This window comes from Aythya ferina, assembly GCF_964211825.1.
Source record: "Aythya ferina genome assembly, chromosome: 1".
Classification (NCBI taxonomy): Eukaryota; Metazoa; Chordata; class Aves; order Anseriformes; family Anatidae; genus Aythya; species Aythya ferina.
In genome coordinates this window covers 43,188,034-43,213,550 of record NC_140296.1, presented here as the reverse complement: position 1 = coordinate 43,213,550, position 25,517 = coordinate 43,188,034, and the positions used below count along the sequence as shown (strand labels likewise).

The window sequence follows — 25,517 nt, the reverse complement described above, 5'->3', positions numbered from 1 at the left end:
GAACTGGAATTTTGATAGTCCCTTATTGCTGTGGCTGGAGGGCAGGAGGAAATTTCCATGCTCTCTCTTACTACAAATACATACAGAGAGATGTATGTAAGCATATACATATACTTCAATTCATAAGTATGTACATATATATATACATATATAAGGACCACGTCAGGCAGGAAAAAAATGATCAGAAAAAAATGATCAGAAAAAAATGACCAGATAATAAATGTTATTTGTCCCCTCCTTTTGGGATTTCATCTAGGTCCTGGAATCAGGTGCACAGGAAGAGTCCTTTCGCATTTCCAAAAACTGTATTTTTACAGTTGTTAGGGGAATTGCATTTATCATTTTATTTCAGCAAGGTCTTTGACAATTCTTGTCCAAGTCCCTTTGGAGGACAAAGTCTCTGTGCAGAAGCCTAAAAAGCAAAAATGTGGAAGGGAAGTTTCTTCTATTAACTATTTGCTTGTTTTCAGTGTGTGCAGTGACAGAACAGGACTGAGACTGGTGTTGTGGGTTTGCCTTCTGAAGTTATGGAGAATAGAGTTCTTGTGAGTCTGGAAATAAAGGGGTTTTATGCTGGGATTTGTATTTTGTGTTTGTATACTGGGATTTTGTATTAAAGTAGCAATAAACTGAGGCTGAACCTAAAGGGGAGTATGGGAGAAATAAATAGATAAGGGTCCTTAACTAATACTGATCTTGCAGGGGGATTCAGGATGGCAAACGGTTCCTAAACTCAGCAGTGTGGTGAAATGAAGGATACTCATGTGTTGTGATGTGGGAGAACAACTTGAGTCTGAATTACCAGATGTGGAGCTTGCAAATAATCACTTTAAGATCTGCCAAAAATCTGATGAAGTTCTGTCTGGTGTTTGATAGTGCAGGTTGCCACTATGATTTTGATTTGAAGAAATTGTTTTGTTCAGTTATCACCTGAAGAAACCATGTCCCTTTGCTCTGCCTAAGACTGAGAATGAGGAGTAAAAAACCTGAATTTCAGGACACGTTGCAGTAAGCACAGCATGTTCCCATTCTGCTCGTAGAAATTATTTTCCTAGACTTGCTCAACTGATACGAAACTTTAATCTCTTCCCAGAACGATCTTTGATTTGCATATTATAACAATACTGAAGCAAAACTCAAATTTATTATATTCACCAAAGAGATATAGTGAACTTGGAAACAGAGATTCAAAATCACCTTTTCAAAGACATCAAAATAATTGAATTACATTTTTGAATCAAAATCATTGCAAATGTTTCAAACATTTAAAAGGATGAAACTGAGATCTAGTGGCCTCCCTACAGAAAGTAAGGTTTTCCTAATATGTGAGTCATAATGCTGCCGTTCATTTTCTGCAGTTTTGGGAAGGCTGCTTATGCTCGGTGCATTTGTTTTCCTACCTGCAGAATAGACACAAAGATACTTGTTACACGGTGCTATTATGAAGGCAGACTTTTATAAGGTATTAATATATTTCTTTGTGAAAAGCTGTGCAAGGCACTTTAAAGTTGGAAAGTACTCTGTAAGTGCTCAGATGTTTTTCATTAAAAAATTATACTAATAAAAATATCACACAAAACATAATAGTTGTCATTTTTCCCTTTCCCCTGTGTCTAAAAGCTAAGCTGCCCTCTTCCTCTGGGAGTGCCTGAGGATGCTCTTTATAAGATGGTGTTTTTGCTGTAAAAAGATTCTTTTCTGCCTGAAATTGCTTATTTTTAGTAGAAATGCAAAATGTAATAAGCCATTATTTGTGGTTTTCCATTTATGATTTTCCCTCTCACAGCACTATCAATATGGGTGCAGCGTGTCTGTGCTGTGTGTTTTAGAGTGGTTCTGGTCTTTATGTGGGAGCTGAAACCAGCTGACATAAATACTACACATTATATATTTTGCATAGCATCCTGTAGCAGAAACCAAACCAGGAACAGCTCTGAGGTGTCCTGACCCTGCAGACCTGTTGACTTCCAACTAGAATATGTAACACCATCAAACATAGGCAGAGGCATGTTTGCTGGAGTATTTGTTTTCTTTCAATTTGTTACAGGCTAAGTCCTTAGGACCTCACTCTGTTTTTATGTGGGGAATACTCTCTCTTCCGTGTGTAATGACAGTAGAAACTGAACAAGGAATATATAAAGATGTGGTCATAGATAGCAGGGCTGGGCAGATGCCACTGCTTAAACCATGTTTGACTTAAGTCTTCTGTAGTTTGTGAATGGAGTGAGGGACAGCATCTCCCCTGTGCTCCCACCCACCCAGTCTGGAATCGCTGCACAAAACAATAAACCAAGTTTCATCTCCAAGTGCTTCTCGAACTTTTTCCTCCCCAAACTGGAATTTGAGCATGTGGCTCTTTCACAGGATAAAGTTTAAATGCAGAAAAGTCTGACTAGATGGCTAAGCCTGTAACCCTGAACATTCTCTTGTGTATATTTTGCAATAAAGATGTTAGCAGTGTTTCAAAATGATGAATACCACTGCAGAAGGTGCTATGGAGAAGGGATGTAGTAACTCAGAGTCATGGTGAGAGTTACGTACAGAAGAAGTGGATGGATGGGACATAATTAGGAAAGGACACTCACTTGTAATAACAGAAGGGAGTTTGTCAGAGATAAAAGTGGGTTTACAACTACATCACTGGGATGATTTCTGTCCTGGTAGCAGACAGAGTTACCTCATCATTACTCAATGGCATAGTTGCCAAAAGCCTGCTAAACTGATGAATAAAAGTAACTTTAATAATACACAAATGAAAGGGACTGCAAGTGCCCAGGGAGTACTGCAGAGTATCTGCAATTGCAGCCCATAAAGTTTCTTGCCTAGGGAATATAAGCCCAGCTCTGTTACATGGGGCATTTACCCTGCTGACAGACCACCCCATAACTCTTTACTTAGGGCTTTGGTTGCAGCTTCCCTTGAAGCAATGAACATCAAATACTGTGATACCAGCTAGTTGATGGGCTAGTTGAGATAGAAATTGCTGAGGAGCGTAGTGCATCGGAAATTACAGTGTAGAACAGACCATGCTCCCTTCATCTCTTGCATCTCATGGTCTCTTGCTGGTACCAACATACAACATTTCTTCTTTGGAGTATGTGAATATCACTGGGTTGTAAAGTAGAAGTTTGAAGGAGATTTATTTTCATGGGTGAATGATCTTCCGGATATGGGAAGACAGCTGTTGGGCTGTGGGGAAGGTGGAAAATTTTTGAAAGATTGACTAAATAATGGTTGTTATTCGGCATTATTAATTCATTATTTGCTCGAGTTTAGGGAGATTTAATGAGTAACCGTTGTAACTATGTTCTTAAGTGCTTAAGTGAGAGGAGTCATGGTAGTGTAGGAAAATTAATATGGTAAAAGTAATTAAACTAATTCAGATTGTGGCATCTGGATTAGAAAAGGCAATATTTTGGAGGGCACTTAGAAGCAGATGTTTTGTTAATAGAAGATTAAAAAATGACTAGTTCCATTTGGGGCATTGAGTCATGCCTTTAAAACTTTCTAATTAACTTCCCCAAACAATAGAAAATACTCATTTTCTACGGGGAACTGCCTAAAAGAGCCTTCTCATGCTCCTGGGTCCCACTTGATTTGTGTAAATGACTGTCATGGTATACTGTTTACAGTCTATGTATTGCAGAGCTGCAGAATACCATCAGAATAAAGTTTCTCTGTGTTTCAGAATCTTTTTGTCAGCATTTGGGGCAAAGCAATAGAGCTTTCAAAGACAGCTGGGAAAGTAGAGGATCAGCTCTTGTGAATACGTTCACAGCTTCAGTCTTTTATTTTTAAAAAGGTACCTTATATAAGTCTAAAACCTTACAGATTCAGAAAATTAAGCTGTCTAATGGTCTTTTTTTTTTTTTTCCCCCAGTTTTCTTTTCCTCCCTGTGTTAATTACTGCAAGTTCTTAGTCTCTTTCTGCAGCTCTCCTTCCTACCATTTTCCAAAGTCTGTCTGCTGTTTTGTCTTCCTCCTCCATTTCCATTTCTCCACTACCCTGGGCAGAGCTCACACTGCTTGCCTTTGCTCTGTAGAGCTGAATGAGCATTTGAGAGCCTTGGTGCGTGGCAGTAACTCTGAGGCCCATGCTCTGGCATCTGCTGAGCCATTGAGGGAGCTGAAGAACAAGAGGTACTTTGAACCCAAGAGTGTCTTAGGCACTTAAGCTCAAGTGCTTGCACAAAGGCAGAAGTGTCTGAGTTGAGTATTTGACTTCAACTCCACTGCAATCCAGACTTGAAATGGTGATATATATATGTGTCACTCCTCTGTTCTGGAGGGCTGTAGTCCACCCCGGGGACACCCAGCATTGGCCAGAGCCACCAAAGCCCCACGGATCAGTAAGCACTGGGGACAGTTTACTCCAATTAACTAGCTAGGTTTGTCCACTGCCTTGATCACCATTTTCTGGGCTGCCCTGTGAGGTCCCGTTTCTCTGTTGATTGTACTGTGAATTTCAGCTCTGAGTGTTCAAGTTCATCAGCCAAAGCTGGAGTGGGAAATCTGGCACCAGATTCCCATCCTCTGACAGATCTGCTCCCAATGACCCTTTCTTATGCTTTGAACTCTTGCACCTTCTGTTTTTTTACTGAAGTTCTTGAGGAATCAGCGGTTAGCCTTCATTCTGGGGATGTTACCAAGCAGAGGCTCATATATTAACACAGTTAATATAGTATTGCCTATGAATAAGAATTTTTTGTTCTGATGAGAGGCCATCCACAGATAATGTGAGTGCTTAATAGAAAATATTATTATTCTTTTCCTAAAAATAAGGTTTGCCTAAAATGTTATTGATTAATCTGTAAGGAAAATCATATCTTTGATGGTCTCTTTTACAATGCCTTTTTCAAGATGTATATTACTGAATGTCTTTAGAGTAATGCTGCTTTGTCTTGCTTTTTTTCTTTTTATGCTATAAACGCTTATTTAATTGAAAATAATGAAAGGTCTTCTTAGGTTGAGCTTGTAAGAGATATTTTCCTTCAGTGGTGTAAATAGCGTGAGAGGAATGTGGTTAGTCCTGTCTCTTTCACATAGCTGTGTAGGGGCTGGGTGAGCACGGCTCATTGAGGAGAAGGGCTGGAAGCAACACCTGGGAACTTCAGCTGAGTGGCCAGTGCTCACGTCTTTCCGCCAGCTGGCTCTTGTTTCTTACCCAAAGTGATACTGTTTTAAAGGAAGAACAAACTATTTCTGGTATTTCTCTTTCATCTTCCATTCCTTCCCGCATCGAGTTCTCCATTGGCATTCTACCATGGGAAAGAAGATCTGGGACTTTCTGTGACAAAGTGGCCATAGCAGGGAAGGATCATGGGGTAAGGAGAGACACAGGTTCACAGAGCCTTTTCAGTAAGGACCCAAACCATGGGAAATACCTCCCTGCTTTTTTCTGGAGGTCTCTGTGGTCAAAGAAACCAACAGGGGCAAGACCAGGCATTAAAAGAAGAGTGCCCAAAAGTATGCTGAAGCTGGAAGCAGCAAGTGCTCCGCTTGCAGACCGTCCACACAGTGTGACGGGACCACGGGGGCAGACCTGCCCAGTCAGATGGCAGGACTTACATGTATATTTGTACAGTGCTCCACACCAGCTGATTGCAGCAAGGGCACGTATGCAAGGCAGTTCAGTGACAAATCCAAGCTCATTTTGCAGCGCTTTGTCCTTGGCAAGAGCACGTGCCCTGCCATTTGCTGCACCGCCGTGGCCACCTGGGCACAGCTGGTGCTGCTCAGCTGGGGGCTATAAAATCAGTTGGGCGACCTGGCTGCCAGTGCAGAGCTCCGGCTGCAGGCTTGGCAAGTCCAGCCTGTCAGCCCAGAGCCTGGATAGCTTGGCTCTCCCCACTGAAACTGTTTCCCACCCCCATCTGACATCAAAACTGCAGCGCAGCCCAGATGGTGCACACGATTTGAGCCCCAGCGAGCTCAAATGCTGCCGACAGCCCCACCATGTGCCTGTACAGCATCTGACTTCCTTACAGAGACACCCGTGGCCATTTCAGCTGGACTTCTCGGGGCTGTTTGAACTTGGCGGTGATTTTCTTTTGAAACTCCAGGCTCTCAGCAAAACATTTACTGACTTTCGAAGAGATACTGGGAGGGAGGTGCTGCCTGCAACAAAGCAAATGTTGTATCTCTGGTTTGTGTAATTGGAAAGGTATCTCACGAGCTGCTCATGATTCATCCATGATAACATATAACCGAGGAACGACTTGTGTCTGATGAAGGGAACAGTATTTGCAGAGATGCTCTTGTGTTGTCCTGCTTGTGGTTAGCTGGTTCAGGAAGGGGAGGTTAAAAAATTACTTTTGACACACCAGAGGAACATGCACGCAGACCTCACACAGTTTCCCTTCCTCAGTTTTGAAGCACGCTCAACTGTAGGATCAAGGTAACTCCCAAGAGCGTTTAACATGTAGACATTAAAGAGTGGTGATAGAAATCCCAAACAAGTACAGCCTTCAAAGGTGGCAAAAATGGGATTTTATAGCAATTTCTTTTATTAAAGCACAAAGTCTGGATCAGCCATATTAATCTTCTCCTGTGACACAATACGACACAGAACCTGGGGCATGCATCATGTTTAACATCAGACAAAAAGCAGGGGGGTGGAATTTTCCAAAACTGCTCTTATCCCAAGTCTGGTCTCATTGAGGTAAATCATTTTTTTGTCAATAGCTGTGTGCAAGTTCCATGGCTAAGTACTTTTAAAAATCATAGACCATTCCTGGTAACTTCTTACAGGCAAAATTAATTTTACTGAACATGAGTAAGTGCAATAAATAAAGAGGACACTTTGCAGATTGAATTTTTATGTTTCCTTGGGAAATCGCACTTCATTTTTACCAGCTTGCTAAGAAACGTCCTGCAGTGTTGTTTATACGAATAATTAGAAACCTTCATAAACTTCCTATAAATAATTGGAAGTCCTTGGCACCCTGTGATAAATTGCTGAAAAATAGGGCAGGCTGGCCCTTTTGGGAGAAAGTACAGTTTGTTGGGATGAGGCTAGCAAACTTGTACAGTAATCATGGGAATAATTACACAGCCCTTTGTCCTCATGTTAATCCCTGCATCACCCCTGCAAGGTAGGATCTATACTGTTGCCTTAATCCTGTTGATTTTCTTAGTCATGTGAATGCCACAGGAATGATAAATCTCGAGGCCCTTTCCTTATATTCAGCAGATTCGGTTCGTAGTAATTGTGTAATTTGGCCTAAAGAAACCCCTAGGCAGTGGGTGTTCATGGGAAGCGTACAGAGGGGGTTGTGGGGATTAAGAGCAAGGAGGTGAAAGTCACCACCTGTTTCCCCCCCACCCCTTTCTTTTGTCTCTGCCAGGAGAAAAACCCTACAAATGTACCTGGGAAGGCTGCACCTGGAAGTTTGCTCGCTCCGACGAACTGACGAGGCATTACCGCAAGCACACGGGAGTGAAGCCATTCAAGTGTGCAGACTGTGACCGCAGCTTTTCCCGCTCAGATCACTTGGCGCTCCACCGCCGCAGGCACATGCTGGTTTGAGAAACGCTACCTGTTCCAGCCGAGCTTAAGAGCTGGGTCTCTTAACTACCCGGAGTGAATTCAGCAGGGCTGAATCCCCTTCTACAGTGTTAACAGGCAGGGCTGTCCCTGCTGTCTGTAACAAAAAAAAAAAAAAAAAAAAAAAAAAAAAAAAAAAAGCAGGAAAAGAAGTGCCACTCTTCTCCTCGCCATCTGAAGTTAACCCCGTCTGCCCCTCAGCATGGTTACACCCCAAAAGTGTCATCACAATCACCTGGGAAATAGCAGCCGAAATGCTACAGGAATGGGCATTATTTTACATGCTGCGTCCTTTGAAAAAAATGTTTATAGCTTGTATGTTTTCTTAGCTGTCGGACATTTTGTTCCTGAAAAATCACTGCTGATTGGAGGATCAGATGCCACAAACCGATGATGATGATGAGAGCAAGACCGGTAGACCTTTATTTTCCCATCTTTTCCCCTTGTTTTGAATACCACCTGGCCAGTGTCAGCCTCACACCCAAGCTGTGCTACAGATGAGCTGTGTGGGAGTAGGCGAGAAGATCCTGCTGGAGAGGTCCCACCGTCAGAGCCGAACGGTTGCTGGAGCAGACTTTTGCAATAACAATGGTGGCATTTTAATGTTGTACCACAAGTTGTCATTATGCTATTGAGGACACCAGCCATTTAACCTTTTTCTTTTATCCTTTTTTTTTTTTTTTTCCTTTCTTTTTCTTTTGTTGTTTTGAAGTCTGTAAAATAAAAAAGGGGCAGCAGCATTTCTGCTGAAAGTACAATATTAAGTATCTGTATTTTACCATGGACTTATTTAGAACCATTTCCTGATTTGTATAGAAAAAGCCGATCTGAAAACTACTACCCCGTTCTCAAAGTGCAGTTTTCTTTCATGCAGGTATCCTCTTCCCCGTGACCAGTGTTTGAATGCAAGGAAGTAGTCAGATCTTACGCTTGCTGGTACCAAGGTTAGGGGTGTAGCCATCCGTGGAATGGAATTGAATGTACCCACAAAAAAAACAGAAGAAAGGGCTGCGTCTCTTGCAGAGAAAAAGCAATAATGAGTAAAATGGTTCTCAAAACAATAATGCACTCCACACCAACAAAAGGCAGGGATGGAGAATAGCATGTAAGACCATTTAAGTCAATCTTTCTGATGGTTTCACTGATCTGCTAGGTACCACAATTAAGTACATTCATTTCCTTCAACATAAAACTTACTTGTGTCTGGAAAGCAAGACAGATAAAGGAAAGATCTGAGCGTTGAGGAATCAGTGGATGAACTGTAAGTAGGAAGGAGAAATGGTTCTGGAATGGTGCTCTGCAAGACATTATGTTTCTCCCTGGGAATTGGGGAATAACTAGATTTTGCCAGCTGTCTGTTATGATACAAATGGCCCTTTATATGGGTAGCAGTGGCTGCCTCTGCTGGGATTTTCAATCCAAGACTTTTCAGATTAAATAAAAGGAAATTCTTGATCATTCCCATACAGCCCTATAATTGTGAATCAATTTATATTAATTACATTATGGTGGAAAGAGAGAAACTCTTAGTCATCAGTTGTTCGTGAAAACAGAATAGTATTTTTCTGTTTTCCTTCCTCACAAGGATCTGCCTATTCAGCTAAATGTGACAAAGAAGAGACTTGGCAAGATTTTTAAGTGTTGAGACTTTTATAGCTTAGAGATAAAAGATGTATACATAAAGGTCTTTTGCAATGCATTTAATTATGAATATTTGGTTCCAGGAATTGCACAGATTAAACTTGTGATGCCACTTGTTCATTTTTAAATGTTTGATCAGTCTGAATTCATTTCTGATTCCTGAAGTAATGGTTGTAATGTTGGTGGGGGTTCAGAAATCAAGATAAGCTTTAAAAAAAAAAGCAGCACAGAGTACCCACACAAATACTGAAAGCAATTACAGTTAATTGAGGATTAATAAGACTGGGATAATACTTTCTAACAGCATTTAGAGGCTCTGGAGTATGATTGTCTTTAAATACAGTGTAAATGTTCCCCAATAATGGATAATTTATCAGCTCCCTTAAAGAACTTCAGTACTGTTAAAATTCAGTTTGCCCTCTGCTGACTGGTCAACATAGAAACCCAGGACAAATTATCAGCAGTCATCACAGGAAAAATGCCTCTCCCATTTCCCACTGACCACGCTGGTAATCTCCCACAAAATTTGGCTGTGTTTTAGTACCCAGCTCAGAGTTAGTATTCAAGCAACAACACCAAGTGTCGATGCAGTTTTAAAACGGCTGAAACAAATAGGGGCTTTTTGATAGCCCATAAGGCATTGTGGAGCAACAGAACTGGGTTTTTATCAACAGCGTTACTTACTTAAAAAATGGATTGTCAGTGTTGTGCCTGAGGTGGTTTATGGACTGCATTCGAGGTCTACTTTTTTGTGCTTCAGTGTCATTCCCTCTAAATGAATCAGTAATTCTCAATGTTTTGGGAAAGAATTCAGGTCAGGTACAAGTCAATTTATAGAATTATTTTCTCGCCTGAGAACATTTTAACTACCAAGAACTTGAATAGCAGCAGAATCTGTGATTTTCCCCTCATAGAAAATGAAATTTATTGAACGAGAATCTATTAAGGCTGTTCTGTTAGCATTCAGGAGAAGCAGTGAGAGGCATCATCTCTGATGTTGTTCACAAGGGCTGAATGTAACAGGGAGGGACCAATGTCTTCTTCACGCTTCCTCTGTAGTCAATGGTGAGAAAAGAGCAATCGAGAGACCCTAAATTTCAGTGTGCAGCTTTGAACTGTCCTGTGCTGACTGCACAGAGAAACCCGAGGAGGTTCGTTTCCCAAGGCAGAAGTTGCTCTTTGTGAATGCCTTGTCTTTCAGCTGGTTCCCTGTTACTTTATACATACGAAACACAACAGAAAGAGGGTCTGGTTTTATTCAAGGAACCCCAAAGTGACAAGGGGGTAAAGCAGAGCTCACATCGAGGGTCACAGGCTCAGGGCATGCCGATGGGAACAGAATGAAGCTAAAAGATAGAGCACTGCACCCTTAATTTCCTTAATTAACAGGCAAAAATGGATACTTGGCCTTCCTAGCAGATGTGTACGAGCTTTTTATGCTGCCCTACAACCCTACCTCTAGACACCTTGGCCAACCAGCAGCAGTCTACCACTGGGTTTCAAAGTAGCCAGTATGATCCTTGGCAAGTGTCTCTTTTGTATCAGAGCCCTCAGGCTTTGGCCCAAGGTATTTTTTGAGGATATTCTCAGTTTTGGTTTCCCCCTTCAGAAGTATTTTAAGAGAAATTACTTGATGGGAGGAGGGTGTTCGGACGTGGATCTGATGTCTCCCAACTTCTCAGGGTGTTCTTCCACCAGTGGCTGTGGTCCAGGCCCGCCAAATTTTGGTGCTTGTGCAGAGGTTGAGGGTGGTTACTCCATGGTATTTTCCTCAAAAATCCCGGTGTCCCACTGCCGCGCTGCGACATTGCATAGCTGTGGTGAAGGCTTACATCATGTGTGGCATGCAGAAATACCAGATCTCCTCTTGGCAGTGCACCGTATGTCCATCTGAATGAAGCAGTTGGGAAATACAAATATATACGGTGTCCCCATTCTTTCAGAAAAAGATTTATGCTTTTCGGTGTGAGTAAAGGACAGGTAATACCCACTGTGGCCATTACAGCTCAGCCCATTTGGGAGACTGCCACAAAGTGTCAGATTTCAGGTGTTTTCAAAAGGATCCAGTGGATTTGTCAGGAAATCTCAGTAGCCAGCATTATATGAAAATGTAACGAGCAAGCAGCTTTGGTACAGAAATTTTTAAATTTTAAATTGTCATTATATTTTGAGCACCTGTTTTATTCAACACTGTAAAATTGGCTCATTGCAACAGCAATTTATACTGGGGATGAAGATGCAGTATTCCTTATTCTCTATCATGCTTACACAATTAATGAAATAGATTTAGACTGACGTGTATATATGATTATTTGCTGGAGTAATGTATAACAAAATTAACAGTGTTAAAAATGACATCAGTGATGTTGATGTTTGGGGTAAATTCACAGTGCAGAGCATGGACAAATAGCTGGACAACCTTTCTCCCCTTTAATAATGGGAATAGCAGTGATCATAAGTCTCGTTTTCCATTAGCCACATTGAAAATGTATTCTAGTTGCCATTTATAAATTTATCTTCTGATAATAAATGCTGTTTAATGGAAAAAATCTCTTTCTCTTTTATTGAAGGTGGTTGCCTCAAACCAGAGTAAGTTTCACTCTTAATACCTTGCTTATTTTTTTAGTTTGAACTTTGGTTTGGAAAGGTCAGTGTGAGAAACTGCATCTTCCAGAGCAGACGTGCCTAAGGATGGTTCAGGAAGTCTGCCCTCCTCCTACATGCTCACCCATACGCCCATGCATGTAAGTGCCAGCACTTCCACATGCCTCCTCCCATGTGCGGATACATAAACAAGCAAGTTTATAAAAACAAAGATGAAGAATTGGAAATAAATACTGTAAAAGGAAATACTACCTTCTTAGGAAACCAGCTTGTATTACTGTATTATGCCTTTGCCTGTGATTTATAACTGGAGAAGCACACAAAGAAATTTAAACAGGATTGTTATATTTTCACAGTTTCATGGTAGCATTACGGTTGCTGTGTAATATGCTTATTAAAGTCATGCCCGTTGGTCATTTAAAAATGCTTCAATTCTGATCAATTGCAGCAGTAAATCAGTTTATAGTAAAAAAAAAAAAAAAAAAAAAAAAAGGTAACTATAAGGATACTGCATCTTTAGAAATTTAAATACATTGAAAGTATTTTACTATACTTGCAACAGTTTAATTATTCTGTAATATATGTGATAGTGGAAAAGTATTTTCAAACTCACAATTTTTCATGGGGTGTAAATAGGTTAAATGAAGTACATTAAGAAAAAAAAAAAAAAAAAAGAAACTTTGGTTTTCATCAAAAAAGCGTTAAATAATGCCCTGCAAAGATTAAACAGAAAATGTTAAGAAGTAGATGATTCCATTTTGGAGAGCGTGTTTTCTCTGCAAGACAGAATGGACACTTCTTTGCTGTTTTGCAGATGGCATGCGATATAGTGAAGTCATATTGTGTCCTTTAATGTCAAATAAGTCAACACTCAGAATGTCTTTGACTGAATAAAGGAAAAAAAATGCTTAAAATGAAAACCATATGAAAAGCTTTTTTTTTTTTTTTTTTTTTTTTTTTTTTCTGGCAATTTACAGTGAATGGCAGATACAGTAACAGCAAACTCTCATTTGATTTTATTTGTTCTTGTATTTCCCTGACAACAATGCATCTCGAATAAAGGTTGCAGAGCTGAAATAAGCAGCTGCTCTTTGCCAATTCCAGGGGAGTTCAATCTTCTAGGTGCAGCAGCATGTCAACAAAACCAGTGGTAGAGGGACAGCTGTGACTTTTAAAATGCACATGCACTTCAGCAAGATAGCCTAATATCTATTTTAAAGGATGAAACAAAAACTGAAAGTGCCTGTTATTAGAACTGATGGGATGTTCCTATACTTTTACACAGCAATAATTTACAGGATTCTGTCAACAATAAGATTAAAATAAAATTGTACTCTGAGAACAATAATGCAGCACAGAAGCAAACACAAAGTGCCATTTCTATTTTCACATACTGAGATATTTTGTTAGAAGTTTTAGTTATTTTCTCAAATAACGTCTGTCATATACTCGTGAGATGAGAATGGGTCTTAGTTTACAAATTACTCATATCCATATGGATTCTAAGTAGGTGTAAATGGAGTTGATTGTGTTTTATGGCATTTCTTCCTAATTTATGTCTGATATGCCCATATATCCAGGGTATTCTGTAGTAAAATATTCCAAAAACCAGCAATTAGCCCAATGGAGCTTTTTTAGGGTACACACTAGAACAGGGATTCTCTTGAAAAATCCTTTGCATTGAACTCTGGAGCTGAGTTCATCTAATGTCTCCTTTCTATTCTTCGTGTAACACTGGTATTTAATACCATCTTTAACTGATTGACTCCAAGAGTGGAAAAAATATATCACTTTATATAATATTATTTTAGGGGCAAAGGAATTAAAAAAGTGGGAACTATTAGTCTAGAGACTATCTGAATAACAAACAAGAAACTGATATTACTGGAGTGGATGAAGGGTTTTGTTTTTAATATTAAGTGGCCTAAACAGTTGCACCCATAGACTGATCGCACTAGAAAATGGGCAGATCTGTCTCTTCCTGTCCTTGTTTCTCATTTATTATTATTTTTAATCTAATAGTTTTCTGTCAAAAAAATAAAATAAAAAATTACCGACGCTAATGAAGTCTTAAAAAAGTGGTGTAATGCCATCCCTCATGCTTCTTCTGTTCCTAAAAATGAATTTATTGGAGATGAAAATGTAACTGGTTGTCCTAATGCCTTTGCCAAGAACGATTGCTTTCTGTTCTCTAAATTTGTACCCACCATTTATCTGTGCAGAATTTTGTACTCGGGCAGTTCCACATTTTACCCAGATTTTGCTACCCTCAGTAGATTTCTGTTTGAATGGGTTTTCATTTTTATTCACCAAGGCAGGATTGCATGTGCACAAAGATGCTCATGTATGGAAGACAGCAGAGGTACAAAACAAAAGCATGTGGACGTGCGTGTAAAAACGAGACACTGATGCATGCCAGTTAATCATGTGAGAAGACCACTAGTTTAGTAACAACTTATTTTTAAATCTGTTAGACATCAGTGGAAATAATCCCATCAGAACATGCATATACTTATTCTGTCATCCTGAACTTAATCTCCAAATATTAAGCACATAAAAGAGCTCAATTCACGCTAGGGATTTGAGGAGAGCACCAGGGAATGTGTCATCAGAAGGACAAAGGAAACGTGAGTTTCTTATACCTGAGCTGTTTGTTGGAGAGGAGGGCTTGGTCCTTTGTTCTGCAACTTTGAGCTGCAGTGCTCCAAGGAGACACCCCTAGAAATGCACGGTGGTGGGAGTTTGGCTGACTCCAGCACTAGGTGTGTGAGTTCTTGCGTAGGGAGGGGCATCTGGTCTTCACCATCATGAAATGAGCCAGGCTTCTGGGGTTTCCTTCTGAAAAAATAAACACAGAGGGGTTTTGTTGTTGTTGACCGGGGGTTGATTTTGTTTGGTTGTTTTGTTTTGTTTTGTTGATTTCCCAACATACCTCTATAGCAGCTTGTGCTTACAGACTTTAAATTATGAAATAAACTGAGTTGTCTTTGGAGTGATTTGTAGATTATTCAGTAAACAGTCATTCAGTCCTCCAGACAAGCAAAACTGTGAATGCAAATTTTAGCTATTATGAAAATAAGAACAGCAAAAGTTATTTGGGGTCCTCTTGTCCATATGTGTGACCTGCAATGTTCCCCCCGGCTCATTCTCAGAAATGTCAGTGAGCCAAGGTGCTGTCAGTTAGAAAACATGCATGGTGGTCCATTGACTTGCTAAGCCTTGCTTCATGCTGCTAGCTCTGCATTTGGAAAACAAGAGTTCGGTGTCTGGTAGGAGACACACTCAAATAGGTAAAAGCTTCGATGGACTGCCATAAGCAAGAACCATGTAGCACAGACATGGGTTCAGATGCTTTTTTCCCTGTTCTTGCCTTTCTACATGTAAAGAGTTTCTTTGGAAATATAGTGTGAGCCACAATATTCACAAACAAACCAAATTATTTCAAAATTCAGAATTTATGTTCTCGTTTCTGGCTTCAAACTATTTTTCAATGCTATATTTGCATCTTGTTTTTCATTAAACAAGGAAAAAAAAAAGAAAAAAAAAAAAAAAAAAAGAAAACCACCACAGTATATTTTTCCCTATTGTCCTATACATTGCTTCCTTGGTAATGTAATTTCTCCATTGAACACCTACACAGTATGCTCTCTTGACCTGCTCTGTCCCCAAGAAGTTATATATCCCATTTTCACTTACAGCAGAATATACACTGAGATAGTAATGAATTACTTAAGTTTCATGCACCACCAGCCTTAAGACCTTCAACCCACACACACAGACATGCACATTCATACACTTCAAGTGAACAAGAGATTTGGACACTGCTATCAACATGTGGGGTCAAAAATACCATTAATTTGGAAAGTTTCTTTCAGCTGTGTTTAGGAAGAAACAACAGAATAATGAAAAATACCATTCTTGGCCAAGTCACTTATGGATGAAGCAAATTCCCCTATGGCATTAGTTGAATGAAATCCGAAGGATGGGGCTGCGTTTGGCCTCCAACTGTTCCTTCTAATCAGGTCATTATAGCTGTATGTACCAATGAGTGTTCATTTGATCCTCCTGTGTAAAAATACAAAAACATCCCGTAGTTTATAAAGCGATTAATTTGGGACCGAAGCTTCACAACAATGGAATTAGTATGTATGGAACCTCTTTCTTTTTCCTACGATAAGATGCAAAAGGGAGGGTCATTATCAGTAACCCCATAGAGATAATAGTGTCGATAGAAGCCCTGTACTTCAAAGGAATAAAAATACCAGTGCTAGCAAGCAAGCAAGCAGTAGTTTCTCGTCTTTTCTTTTGCCTTTTCAAAAGATTTTCCATGCAAAAATTACTTTTCTTCAACAATAATAAAAGTAATCATCTGAAGATCTAATTTCCCGATAGTTTCCTCTGCATTTATATGCTATGTAGTGTTTAGACAACACCTATGTTATAAGTTTATTAATATTATGTAAGTGTTGTTCTTGTATTTATGTATAGTGTATGTATTGTAAATATACTCAGAGCTTTTTTTCCTCTTACTGTAAAATGGTGATTTTTTTGCCCTATGATAATGTAAAGGGAATCCCCTAATGAAATTCTGTCAGAGGATGATTATTCCAGTCTATTCTCAAAGATCTAAATGAACAAGTGTTATCGTTTTTAATGGTGTCTCAGACATATTTTGTTGGTGCATTGCTTTTCTGTATTCAACTTTCCTATGAATTGAGCTGTGAATTGAAATAGAGTTTAAACCTTTAAATGTATGCATTTGTATAATTATCTGAATGGAGGCATGAAGGTTAAATAAAGCATTTTGTATGGAACAAACCCCCTAATTATTACTGTGGATGACTCAAACCTTCTGGAATACCCATTTATTAACTTTTTAAATTAAACCTTTGTTAAAAAACAAAAAACAAAAAAAAAACTTTTCTCTAAACATATAGTGATTTTTTTTTTTTAATTGAATGTTTTCTTAAGAAATGGATTTTACTTGCTTTTCTGATTTTTTAAAAGCCATCATATAGAGTACACATTCTTTCTCCTTTCTCAGTGTTTATGCATCTGTGGCAAAGCTGGAACAAATAAAATAGCAATGAGCAGTATAAACAAAAATGTCCTGGGATGATATAAAAATATTTTGCATTAGTGTATAATCTGAGTTAGCTAAGTACTTTAAATTGGAATTGGATGTCTGTCTCTGCCTTCTTCTTTCCCTCTTCATTCCCTGTTTGCAGTGATACAATTAATGTACAGCATCCTTAAGATGCCCATGCAGCTGAGAGAAGATTCATTCCTTGTGTGCCTGTCAAGTGAAGAAACAGGTGAAGGAAGGCTTTGGTGAACTGGAAAAATCAGTTTTGTACTTTGTTGAATTTGGGTGCTATTCGTGTTGGCTCCTAGGGACGTTTTGAGACCCATGGGCTTCTCTGGGCATCTGTGGAACAGTTCCTTGTATGTTTGAGGCAGTATTCAGGACAGCTGTGGAGACCAAGGCAGAGGCTTTGAGCTGCAGTTTGCCCTTAATGGTGAAATTTCTCCTTAAATGTGAATTTTCCATTTCCCTTGCAGTTCCATTCACTTTCTTTTAGCCGATACGATCATTTATCTAATAAAAATCATAATGTTACATGGTTACAGGCAGAGAAACAAGTAAACAAAGTGATTTGATTTGGAGACCTCTGAGCCTTATCAAGAGATGCGTCTAAACCAAAACCCTGCTAGAACAGATCTTGAATCTCTCAAAGCACTGATTAATTTAAACATCAGATAGTCCTACTAGTCTTTCCAAGGTACTTTTGCTCTCCACACAATAAGTTGTTTGTTCTTACTCAGTGTCCTGCCTGTGTTTCATACCGTTTTTTCTCCCAGCAGTGCCATAAGTGTAAAGCACATCACTGCCTGTTTAGTCTGACTTCTCCAGTGAACGCCCACACTGTCCACTGCTCTGACCCGTGGCCTGTTCCTGAAAAGTTATTTCTTCCACTTGCACAAACAATGGCTCAATTGTCATCTAATCCACACACGGCTCCGCCACCCCCCACCTCTTTTTTGTTGTTGTTTGGAGTGGAAAGGCAGCGTGTGCTGGTCTGTACGCAGCACGCAGCACGTTCAGCTCGCTGTGACTGCGATGAGGAGTGGCTGCTGGTAGCCACCTTCAACCCTGCACGCTGAGTCACTGGGTCAGATAAGCATGGACCTCTCTGCTTGCGGAAATGATCACATCAGCAGTGGCCCTGAACCTTGGGAGCCTGCCTGCCTCCTGAAGGAGGCAAACTTTCACCCAGGCATTTACGATGCCATGCCTCCTCGCCAGCCTGCAATAGGGAAGCACATGGATACAGGAGGTTTGGCTGAAAAAACCGTTCGCTATTCTCCAGCCTGCTGCCCTGAGACCCAGTGGCATGAGGTTTTGGTTGCAAGTTGAAAGGGTGAGATTATGGGAATCAGATTTTGGTGGTTGCTGAGAGTTTAGTCTTTCCCAAGAAGAGCCACCCCTGTGGGACACGGCTCCTGGACATAAACGATCTCTGCAGTGCAATGTCTGTGGTGCACGCTGTGGAAGCTTGTCCCTTATCTGCCTTCTCATCCTTGCAAATTAGACAGCTGCAGCCTTTTTACATGTGAAGAAATAAAGGCAATCAAGTTGGAGTGTCTCAGTGGTTGAGTAAGAAATGACAGACACAAAATCACAGGATCACAACATGCCTGAGGCTGGCTGGGACTTCTGGAGCCCACCTGCTCCAACCCCTGCTCAAGCAAGGACACCCAGAGCAGGGTGACCAGGACCATGTCCAGGTAATTTTTGAAGATCACCAAGGAGGAGACCCCACAGCCTCTCTGGGCAGCCTGTGCCAGAGCTTTGTCACCTGCACAGCACAGAAGTGCTCCTGGTGTTCAGAATAACACCAGCTACTTCAGGTCTCTACCCCCTTGCTTTAGCCATTAGGCAGAACTGTCTCCCTCATTAAGGTTTCAGCCCAGTGTGTAACTGGCCACTTTATTATTATTTTTTTTTTTACTCATCGGTATTTTCCCTGAGAGGCCCTGAATAGCAGCAGTAGCCACTACCCTTCCTGTTGAAGCATACTAACGAAGGCATTTACTGCCTCACATATTTGTCTTAGCAAAAATATATAGCCCATAATAACTTGGGCTGCCACTTATGGAGGAATGAATAACCAGATTTAGCCAGTAAGCTCAAATATGTCAATATATTTTATCCTTCGTGTTTTTGTTTATATCTTTGCACAACCTCTCTCACAGATGTACTGTGCCCTTTCCTGGTTATCTTACTCACTGGGGATATTGATCTATAAAATCTCCTTGTAAAATATCTCAAATGAATTCTTTTTGTCCTGGGGTGATTTCTCTATGCATGTATTTTTGGTCCCGTACAGAATATTAACAGACTGAAACTAACAATAAAGTCCAGAAATGACTGCAAAAGCAAACACTGAAACCAAGACACTTGCAAAGCTCTATAAATCTCCGCCGAGCTCAGGTTGCTGTTTAATCTTTATGTACAGGTACATCTCAAGGTTATCTGCTCCTGTGGGGTTCACTGGAGGCTTTTGTGATTTGTCATCCGCTCAGCTTCTTATCAGTTGGAGGTATTTCCCCTTGTAACATTTATTATGGACTCCCCTCTGTGTTTCTTATGCATGCAATGTCGTGAAGGGATCCTGGTATGCAGTCTGCAAGGAGTTACTAAATTTCCCTCTCTTATGTTCATCCGGATCACAAACATGACTCGCTCAGTGTAAGGCAGGCAGCACCGCTAGTGGGGGGACTGCCACTGCTCCCTGCTCTAAACGTGGAGTGGAAACAAGGCAACCTGCAGCTATGCTTTTCTGCCTCCTTCCAGCAGGCTCAGGCTGGAAAAGAAGTGTAGTTAAATATATCCACACTGAATATACAGAGAAAAGGAACTAGTGTGGATAGCAAAAATAAAATAGCCATTAAAGCACCTTAGCTAACACACTGGTAGGTCACTCCCTTGGGTCTGATTTTCAGGTATCTTAGCCCCCTCCACCAGCACTGGTGTGATCATCCTGCCGTGCCATTTCATTTTCACAGGGGTGAATCCAGCCCTTGCTGGGTGCAACCACACATTGCTATGTCCAAGGAACCAGCAGATTCTGGAGAAGAGAGCTCCAAAGTTGCTTCATTGTTTTGACGATGAAGGAGCCCGCCTGTGTGTGGCCCAGGCAGGAACAGCAGCAGGTTTCCTGGGAAGCAGCTTCCTCTTCTGCCTCCAAAGCCTGGTGGAAACATGTCAGAGCCACCGAAAGACAGGGCTGGCTGCTGCGGGTAGCTGGATGCAACTGCTCCGCAGCTTTATCCAGCACATAAAGCTTCTGCAATTCCTGGTTTATTCTTAAGGACAGGCTATGCCTACACTGACGTCAGAGGTCTGGCTGGTAGCACACACAGGCATGCAAGTACAAATACATACATTTGGTATGTGTACACACACACACGCACACACACACATGCATGGATATACTGAGTAGCTCCTTCCAAAGGTAGTTTTGGAAGGAGCTCACACCTCTGAGCACAAGGAGCATTGCTGGACCTAGGTGTCCACATCTGTGCAAAAACTGCATAGAAGTTTTGAAGAATTTTAAGATGTTAGATCCACAAAGCCAAGGGGAGGCAGCATATGCCTGTCCCCACACCTGAGCTGGTGCTTCATGACATGCCCTGATGCCCCGGGTACTCTCCAGACCTGACCTCTTCTCCTTTTCCCTGAGGGCATCACAAACCAAGCCAAACCCCGAACAGCATAGTCCATCTGGTAGGGGACATCCTGGCCACCCAAAGAGGGTCCCCGGGTCACCTGCGTAGTCACCAGACCTCCACCATGACATGCAGGTATGAGCAGAGGCAGAACCCTAGGGGAGAGCAGGGATACCAAGCAGGCGGTTTGCCCCGGCTGTACTCGGTGGCAAATCTCACGCACAGGCTATCAGATGGGTTCACACGCAGGTAAGTGATGTGAACGGGGAGCTGGGAGGCTGCTCTCACGCGGGGGAAGCTCAGGCTCCTCTCCCCTGCTGCACGTGGAGGTTTGGGGCCTGGCTCCCCCAGGACCAGCTGCAGGGAGCTGAAGGATCTTCGTGCACCATGGTAACAAAACCTGCAATTAGCTGAAATGAAACCGGTCTCCCTTCATGCAAATTGTTAACATGGCTCTTTGAGTTGAATGGTACAGTCTGCAATCTCTTTATGAGGCGTGCTACAAAAAGAAGAGGAAGAAAAAAAAATTAGAAAAGGCTGGTAGAGCATTTCTGCGAGGCTTTTTGGTTGTGTTTATTTATTTATTTACAGGCGATCATTTGTACCAGCTGGGGCTTTTCAATTTAACTGAGAGTAAACTCTGAGCTTCCTAGGACTCTGTGGACATGCCAGGAAGGGAAGGAACACTGCAAAGGCTTTTAGAGCAAATAAAACAAAGGAGGAAAAGCAATTCACTGTGACAAGACAGAGGGAGGAGAACACAGGGACGGGGCCGTTCTCCTTCCTCGGAGTCTCTTTGTTTCCCGTTTTGTTTGACATTTGTAATCAAAGCCTCAGCACCTTTGCTTTAGTTATAATAACTTTGCTTTAGTTATTACATGAGCCTCTGCAGATGTACACACAACACAAGTTTTTAGCCTCTGGCACTGACCACTCCCCAGACAAGATGCTTGTTCCTGTACCATAGTACGTGTGATTCTGCAAGTTTCATTTATCACAAAGCAGCAGTACAGACACAAGAAAAGTACAGCGGGAGCCAGGGGCTCAAGATGAGGTTTGGCACACAGTACATCAACAGCAGAAAAGGCTTATTCCTTGAGCTTTCATCACTAACAACATCTGGGAAGATGAATGTAACTCAGTCATGGTTACTGCAAATTAAAATAAATGAATAACCTGCCAAATGTGGGACAGGAGTGCTACATTCATGGATTTATTATTATTATTATTATTATTTATTTTTTTTTTTTTTTTTTTTTTTGTGGGAAAATTAATGTGGCCCTTTGGGACTGTCAGCTTTAGTTTGATTCACATTGATGGCCTTGTACCTATAAACTTTAAGAAGGCTTCAGGACTCAAAATATTTTTCTTGACTATCCTAGCTGGGAGGTTATTAGTAGGAAGTTAAGAGGGCATTGCCAGCACTCTTGAGCTTCATGCCCAGAAGTTAGTTCACTAGCCATAACTTCATAACTTGCAGGTGAGTGGTGAACCCTACTAGATAGCCACTTATCAAAGACAGAGTGGAAGGTGGCACCTTGCTGTAGGAGTCAGTAAGGGCTTAATAAATATAAGATTTGTTTTTTATTATTGTTTTTTTTTCACTACCAGGAGAGGTACAGTCTGGGTTGGTGGTCAAGGCTCCCCAGAGCCCAGCGTCACCCTTTTCCTAGAAGGAGGACCCATCAGGGAAGCCTGGAGCCGAGGTAGGGAGGGAGCTAGCCCTCATGCCTGATTCCTGAGATCAGGCGTACCACAGCATCACACAGTCACAGAACCACAAAATGGCTGAGGCTGTCAGGGACCTCTGGAGCCCATCTTGTCCAACTCCCCAGCTGAAGCAAGGCCATCCAGAGCAGGGTGCCCAGCACCACGTCCAGATGGCTTTGAATATCTCCAAGGAAGGAGACTCCACCAACTCTCTGGGCAGCCTGTGCCAGTGCTCTGTCACAGGCAAAGGAGCATTTCCTGACATCTCCAGGGAGTCCCTATTACTCATGACTGAAGGCTTATCCTTGCCACAAATCTACTCCAGAATTTGATTTTATTTATGTATTTTTCCCCAGATGCAATTTACTTTAAGTGCTAGATTTAGAGCTGTTTGACTCACTTCATGCTGAAGCCAAAGACCATCAAACATTATTCCCCTGGCGTAATGTATGACACGTGCCTTAGGAGTACACGTACCATGCTGACTGCAGTGGCATCTGCATGAGGCACTGCAACCTTAATTAAAGTTCAGAAAGGACCTGGATGGGAAGTGTTTAACAACTGTCGTGTAATATATTTAGTTATGATGATAATGATATGCTAGCTGTTGCTTTTACATGTGGGAGGAGCACAGGATGCAGAACTCAGGGTTTCTCGGCATCCTTTTGCAAACGGCTGCATTACTCACAACCACAAAAAGCACAACCGGATAATGCAAGTCACCGGTTCCTGCTGGGGGAAGCAAGGCTCACACTGCGCTTGTTATCCCAAGCTGGCCAGTTTTCTGGCCTTTGTGCAGGTCTGTTGTGACAGAGATTCGGCAGGGTCTATTTGGGGTTGTCATCTTTGACTCTGGCACAGGGTGGGACAGGGGAACAAACAGGAGAGGGTGGTGGGGCTGCAGGGAGAAGAGAGGTAATGGCAGTATGCCAAGGTGGCAAAGCACCGGTAGCATGAACCAAGAACTAAGGCAGGACAGGTCAGGAAGTCAGGAAAAGGGCTGAAGGGACATAGGACAATCTCAATAACCCTGGAACTGAGATGAGCGTGAAGCTTTACAAGCTTTGTAACAATTATTGACGCTGGTGTATTTCTCATCATTTAAAATATGGTTCTTTTGCCCCAAGATTCAAACCATACAAATACAGAAAAAACGTATTTCGAAAACTGGTACAATATTACCTGAAGTGTCAGTTTTATCAGATTTTTTCCAGCTTCATAACAGAAAGAACAACCATTTTGCATCCAGTGTGAAAACCTAGGTCTTCCCATTCTTTTGTGGTATAAAAACAGTATTCCTAATCATAGCAGGCAAGACTGTGAGCCATGGGCCTGAAGTTTCAAGTAAACACCCTGTGAAGTAAACAATGGCAGTGACTTTTTTTTTTTTCCTGTTTATGACAGATTTCTCAAGAAAGTGGAAGTTTGGCTAACTCTTGAAAAGTATGTATGAAACAGTTTTTTGAATTATTATTATTTTTTAATTGTGTGCAAGTCAGCTTTTAACTCAACCCATACATTTTTGACATTTCTAGTCAACTTTAAGGAAGTCCATTCTACACTTGTCTAGAGATACTGAGCGTTTCTTGTATTCACTGTTGACAGAAATGGTAGAAGTTGCCCAGTGTGTATTCATTAAAAATCTGTGAGGATTCATAGAGTCCAAGGAATCGATACAAACACATTAGGGATCTGAAAACCTTTATGGGCATATTAAGTATATATTAAAATCTCTCAAATGAATAAGCAGAGCTCAGTCAACCAACACATTTTTTAAAAGAAACTCTTTTGTGATGAAAAATCTGTTGATGAATGCTCATCTTAAATAGAAAGTGATTATACAGTCTAATACAGGGAAAATAATATAAAAGTTAACAAAAAAAAAAAAAAAAAAAAAAAAAAAAAAAACAGGATTAGATTCCAACAGAATCTAAAGAATTCTACAATCTTTGGTTCCTTCTTGGGCATCCTCTCTGCACATAAGGGACAAAGACGCTGCACATTGAACCTGCAAGACTGAGCAGTGTGCATATCATATTTTTGTCCTGTGTTTCCATGAGGAGGTACAGTTTTGTACATGTGAAAACATTAAAGCTTGTGACAAAAAGAAAAGCAGTGGCCCCCATTCTTGACTGTAGCATGAGCGTGAACTCTGGTGGACTTACTGTGTGTGCTTAATCACAACCCCAGTGACATGTCAGTGGTTTATGGACTGGAAAACAAAGCGATTAAGTTATTTTGGCATTGCATTTCTCACAACGAAAGAAAGTCTGAAGAAAGGGAGTTACAAAAATGTGTTTTACACTGGAGGCCCATTAGCTCTTTTGGTTGGAGAAACTGCTTTGCAGCCTCCACCTGCGTTATTGTGTGTGAGAGATTTGTTTTATGCTCTGTTCATCACAACAAACAGACCTCCCGAGTAGCAATGTGCATTCTTATATAAAAGATAATTTGGGGGCTCTGAAGACTCGAAACTTAAATTTGGTCATAATTATTAGAAGGTCACCTAGGAATTCTGGAGCAGTTTGTTTATCCTGATTCCAGCCTGCTAGGTCCAAGAAAATACGCTTAATTCAATCCAGGTGACTCTCCATTAAATATAATCTTGTCTTAATTGGTGCCACCTTGACCTCTACTTGTGAAGTCTGTTTTGTGGTCTACAAGTCTAGCTTTAAGTGCTCAAACACACATTTTTCCATCTGATTCCCCATGATTTCATTATGACAACAACACACTTCATAGCAAGCACTATGCATAGCACACGCACCATGTGTTTGTGAAATGCACAGAAGATTTAGCAACAAGATCTTTGTTATGGATGGCAGTGGCTTCCTCAGACTACCAGCCACAATGGGCAATATAATTCACACCCAGATTAGTTATCACAACCTTTAACAAGTCCAAGATCAAGAAATCAGTGATTGATTCAGAGCTACCACTCTCTGGGGCTGCCAGGTCCTGTTTCTATAGCCCATGGAGAGTAATGCTAATGTTAATTAGCCTGGCTAATTATCCACTGAGTGGACCTGGTGTGATGACAACTCACCATTTAAACACCCGAGTCTGGCAGGAACTGAAGTGAATACTGCTCACTCTCCCCAGCAGAGAGGTCTCAGTGTTTCATTTAGGTGACCATGGAGCAGCCTGCACGCGCCCCTTGAGTTTCATTTTACATCCCTGCCAGTGTGCTTTCCTCCTTGAGGTGACTCTCTTGTCCTGGCAGCCCTGCAGCAGACCTGAGTTGGCTCAAGCCAGGCTGTTTCCAGAAGATCTCAACCTCTGT

At 41.2% G+C, this 25,517-nt stretch overlaps 1 protein-coding gene across 13 annotated transcripts in view; it reads left to right on the top strand.

Moving 5' to 3' along the window:
* KLF12 (KLF transcription factor 12) overlaps positions 1-16,609 on the top strand; it is a 251,856-nt gene extending 235,247 nt beyond the window's left edge. For all 13 annotated transcript variants that reach the window (XM_084535441.1, XM_084535438.1, XM_084535436.1 and 10 more), the window contains one exon: positions 7,347-16,609. In XM_084535441.1, the coding sequence (XP_084391567.1) occupies positions 7,347-7,528 (182 nt within the window). In that variant the 3' untranslated portion in view covers positions 7,529-16,609. The remainder of the gene's footprint in view (positions 1-7,346) is intronic.
* Positions 16,610-25,517: the final 8,908 nt, after the last annotated feature.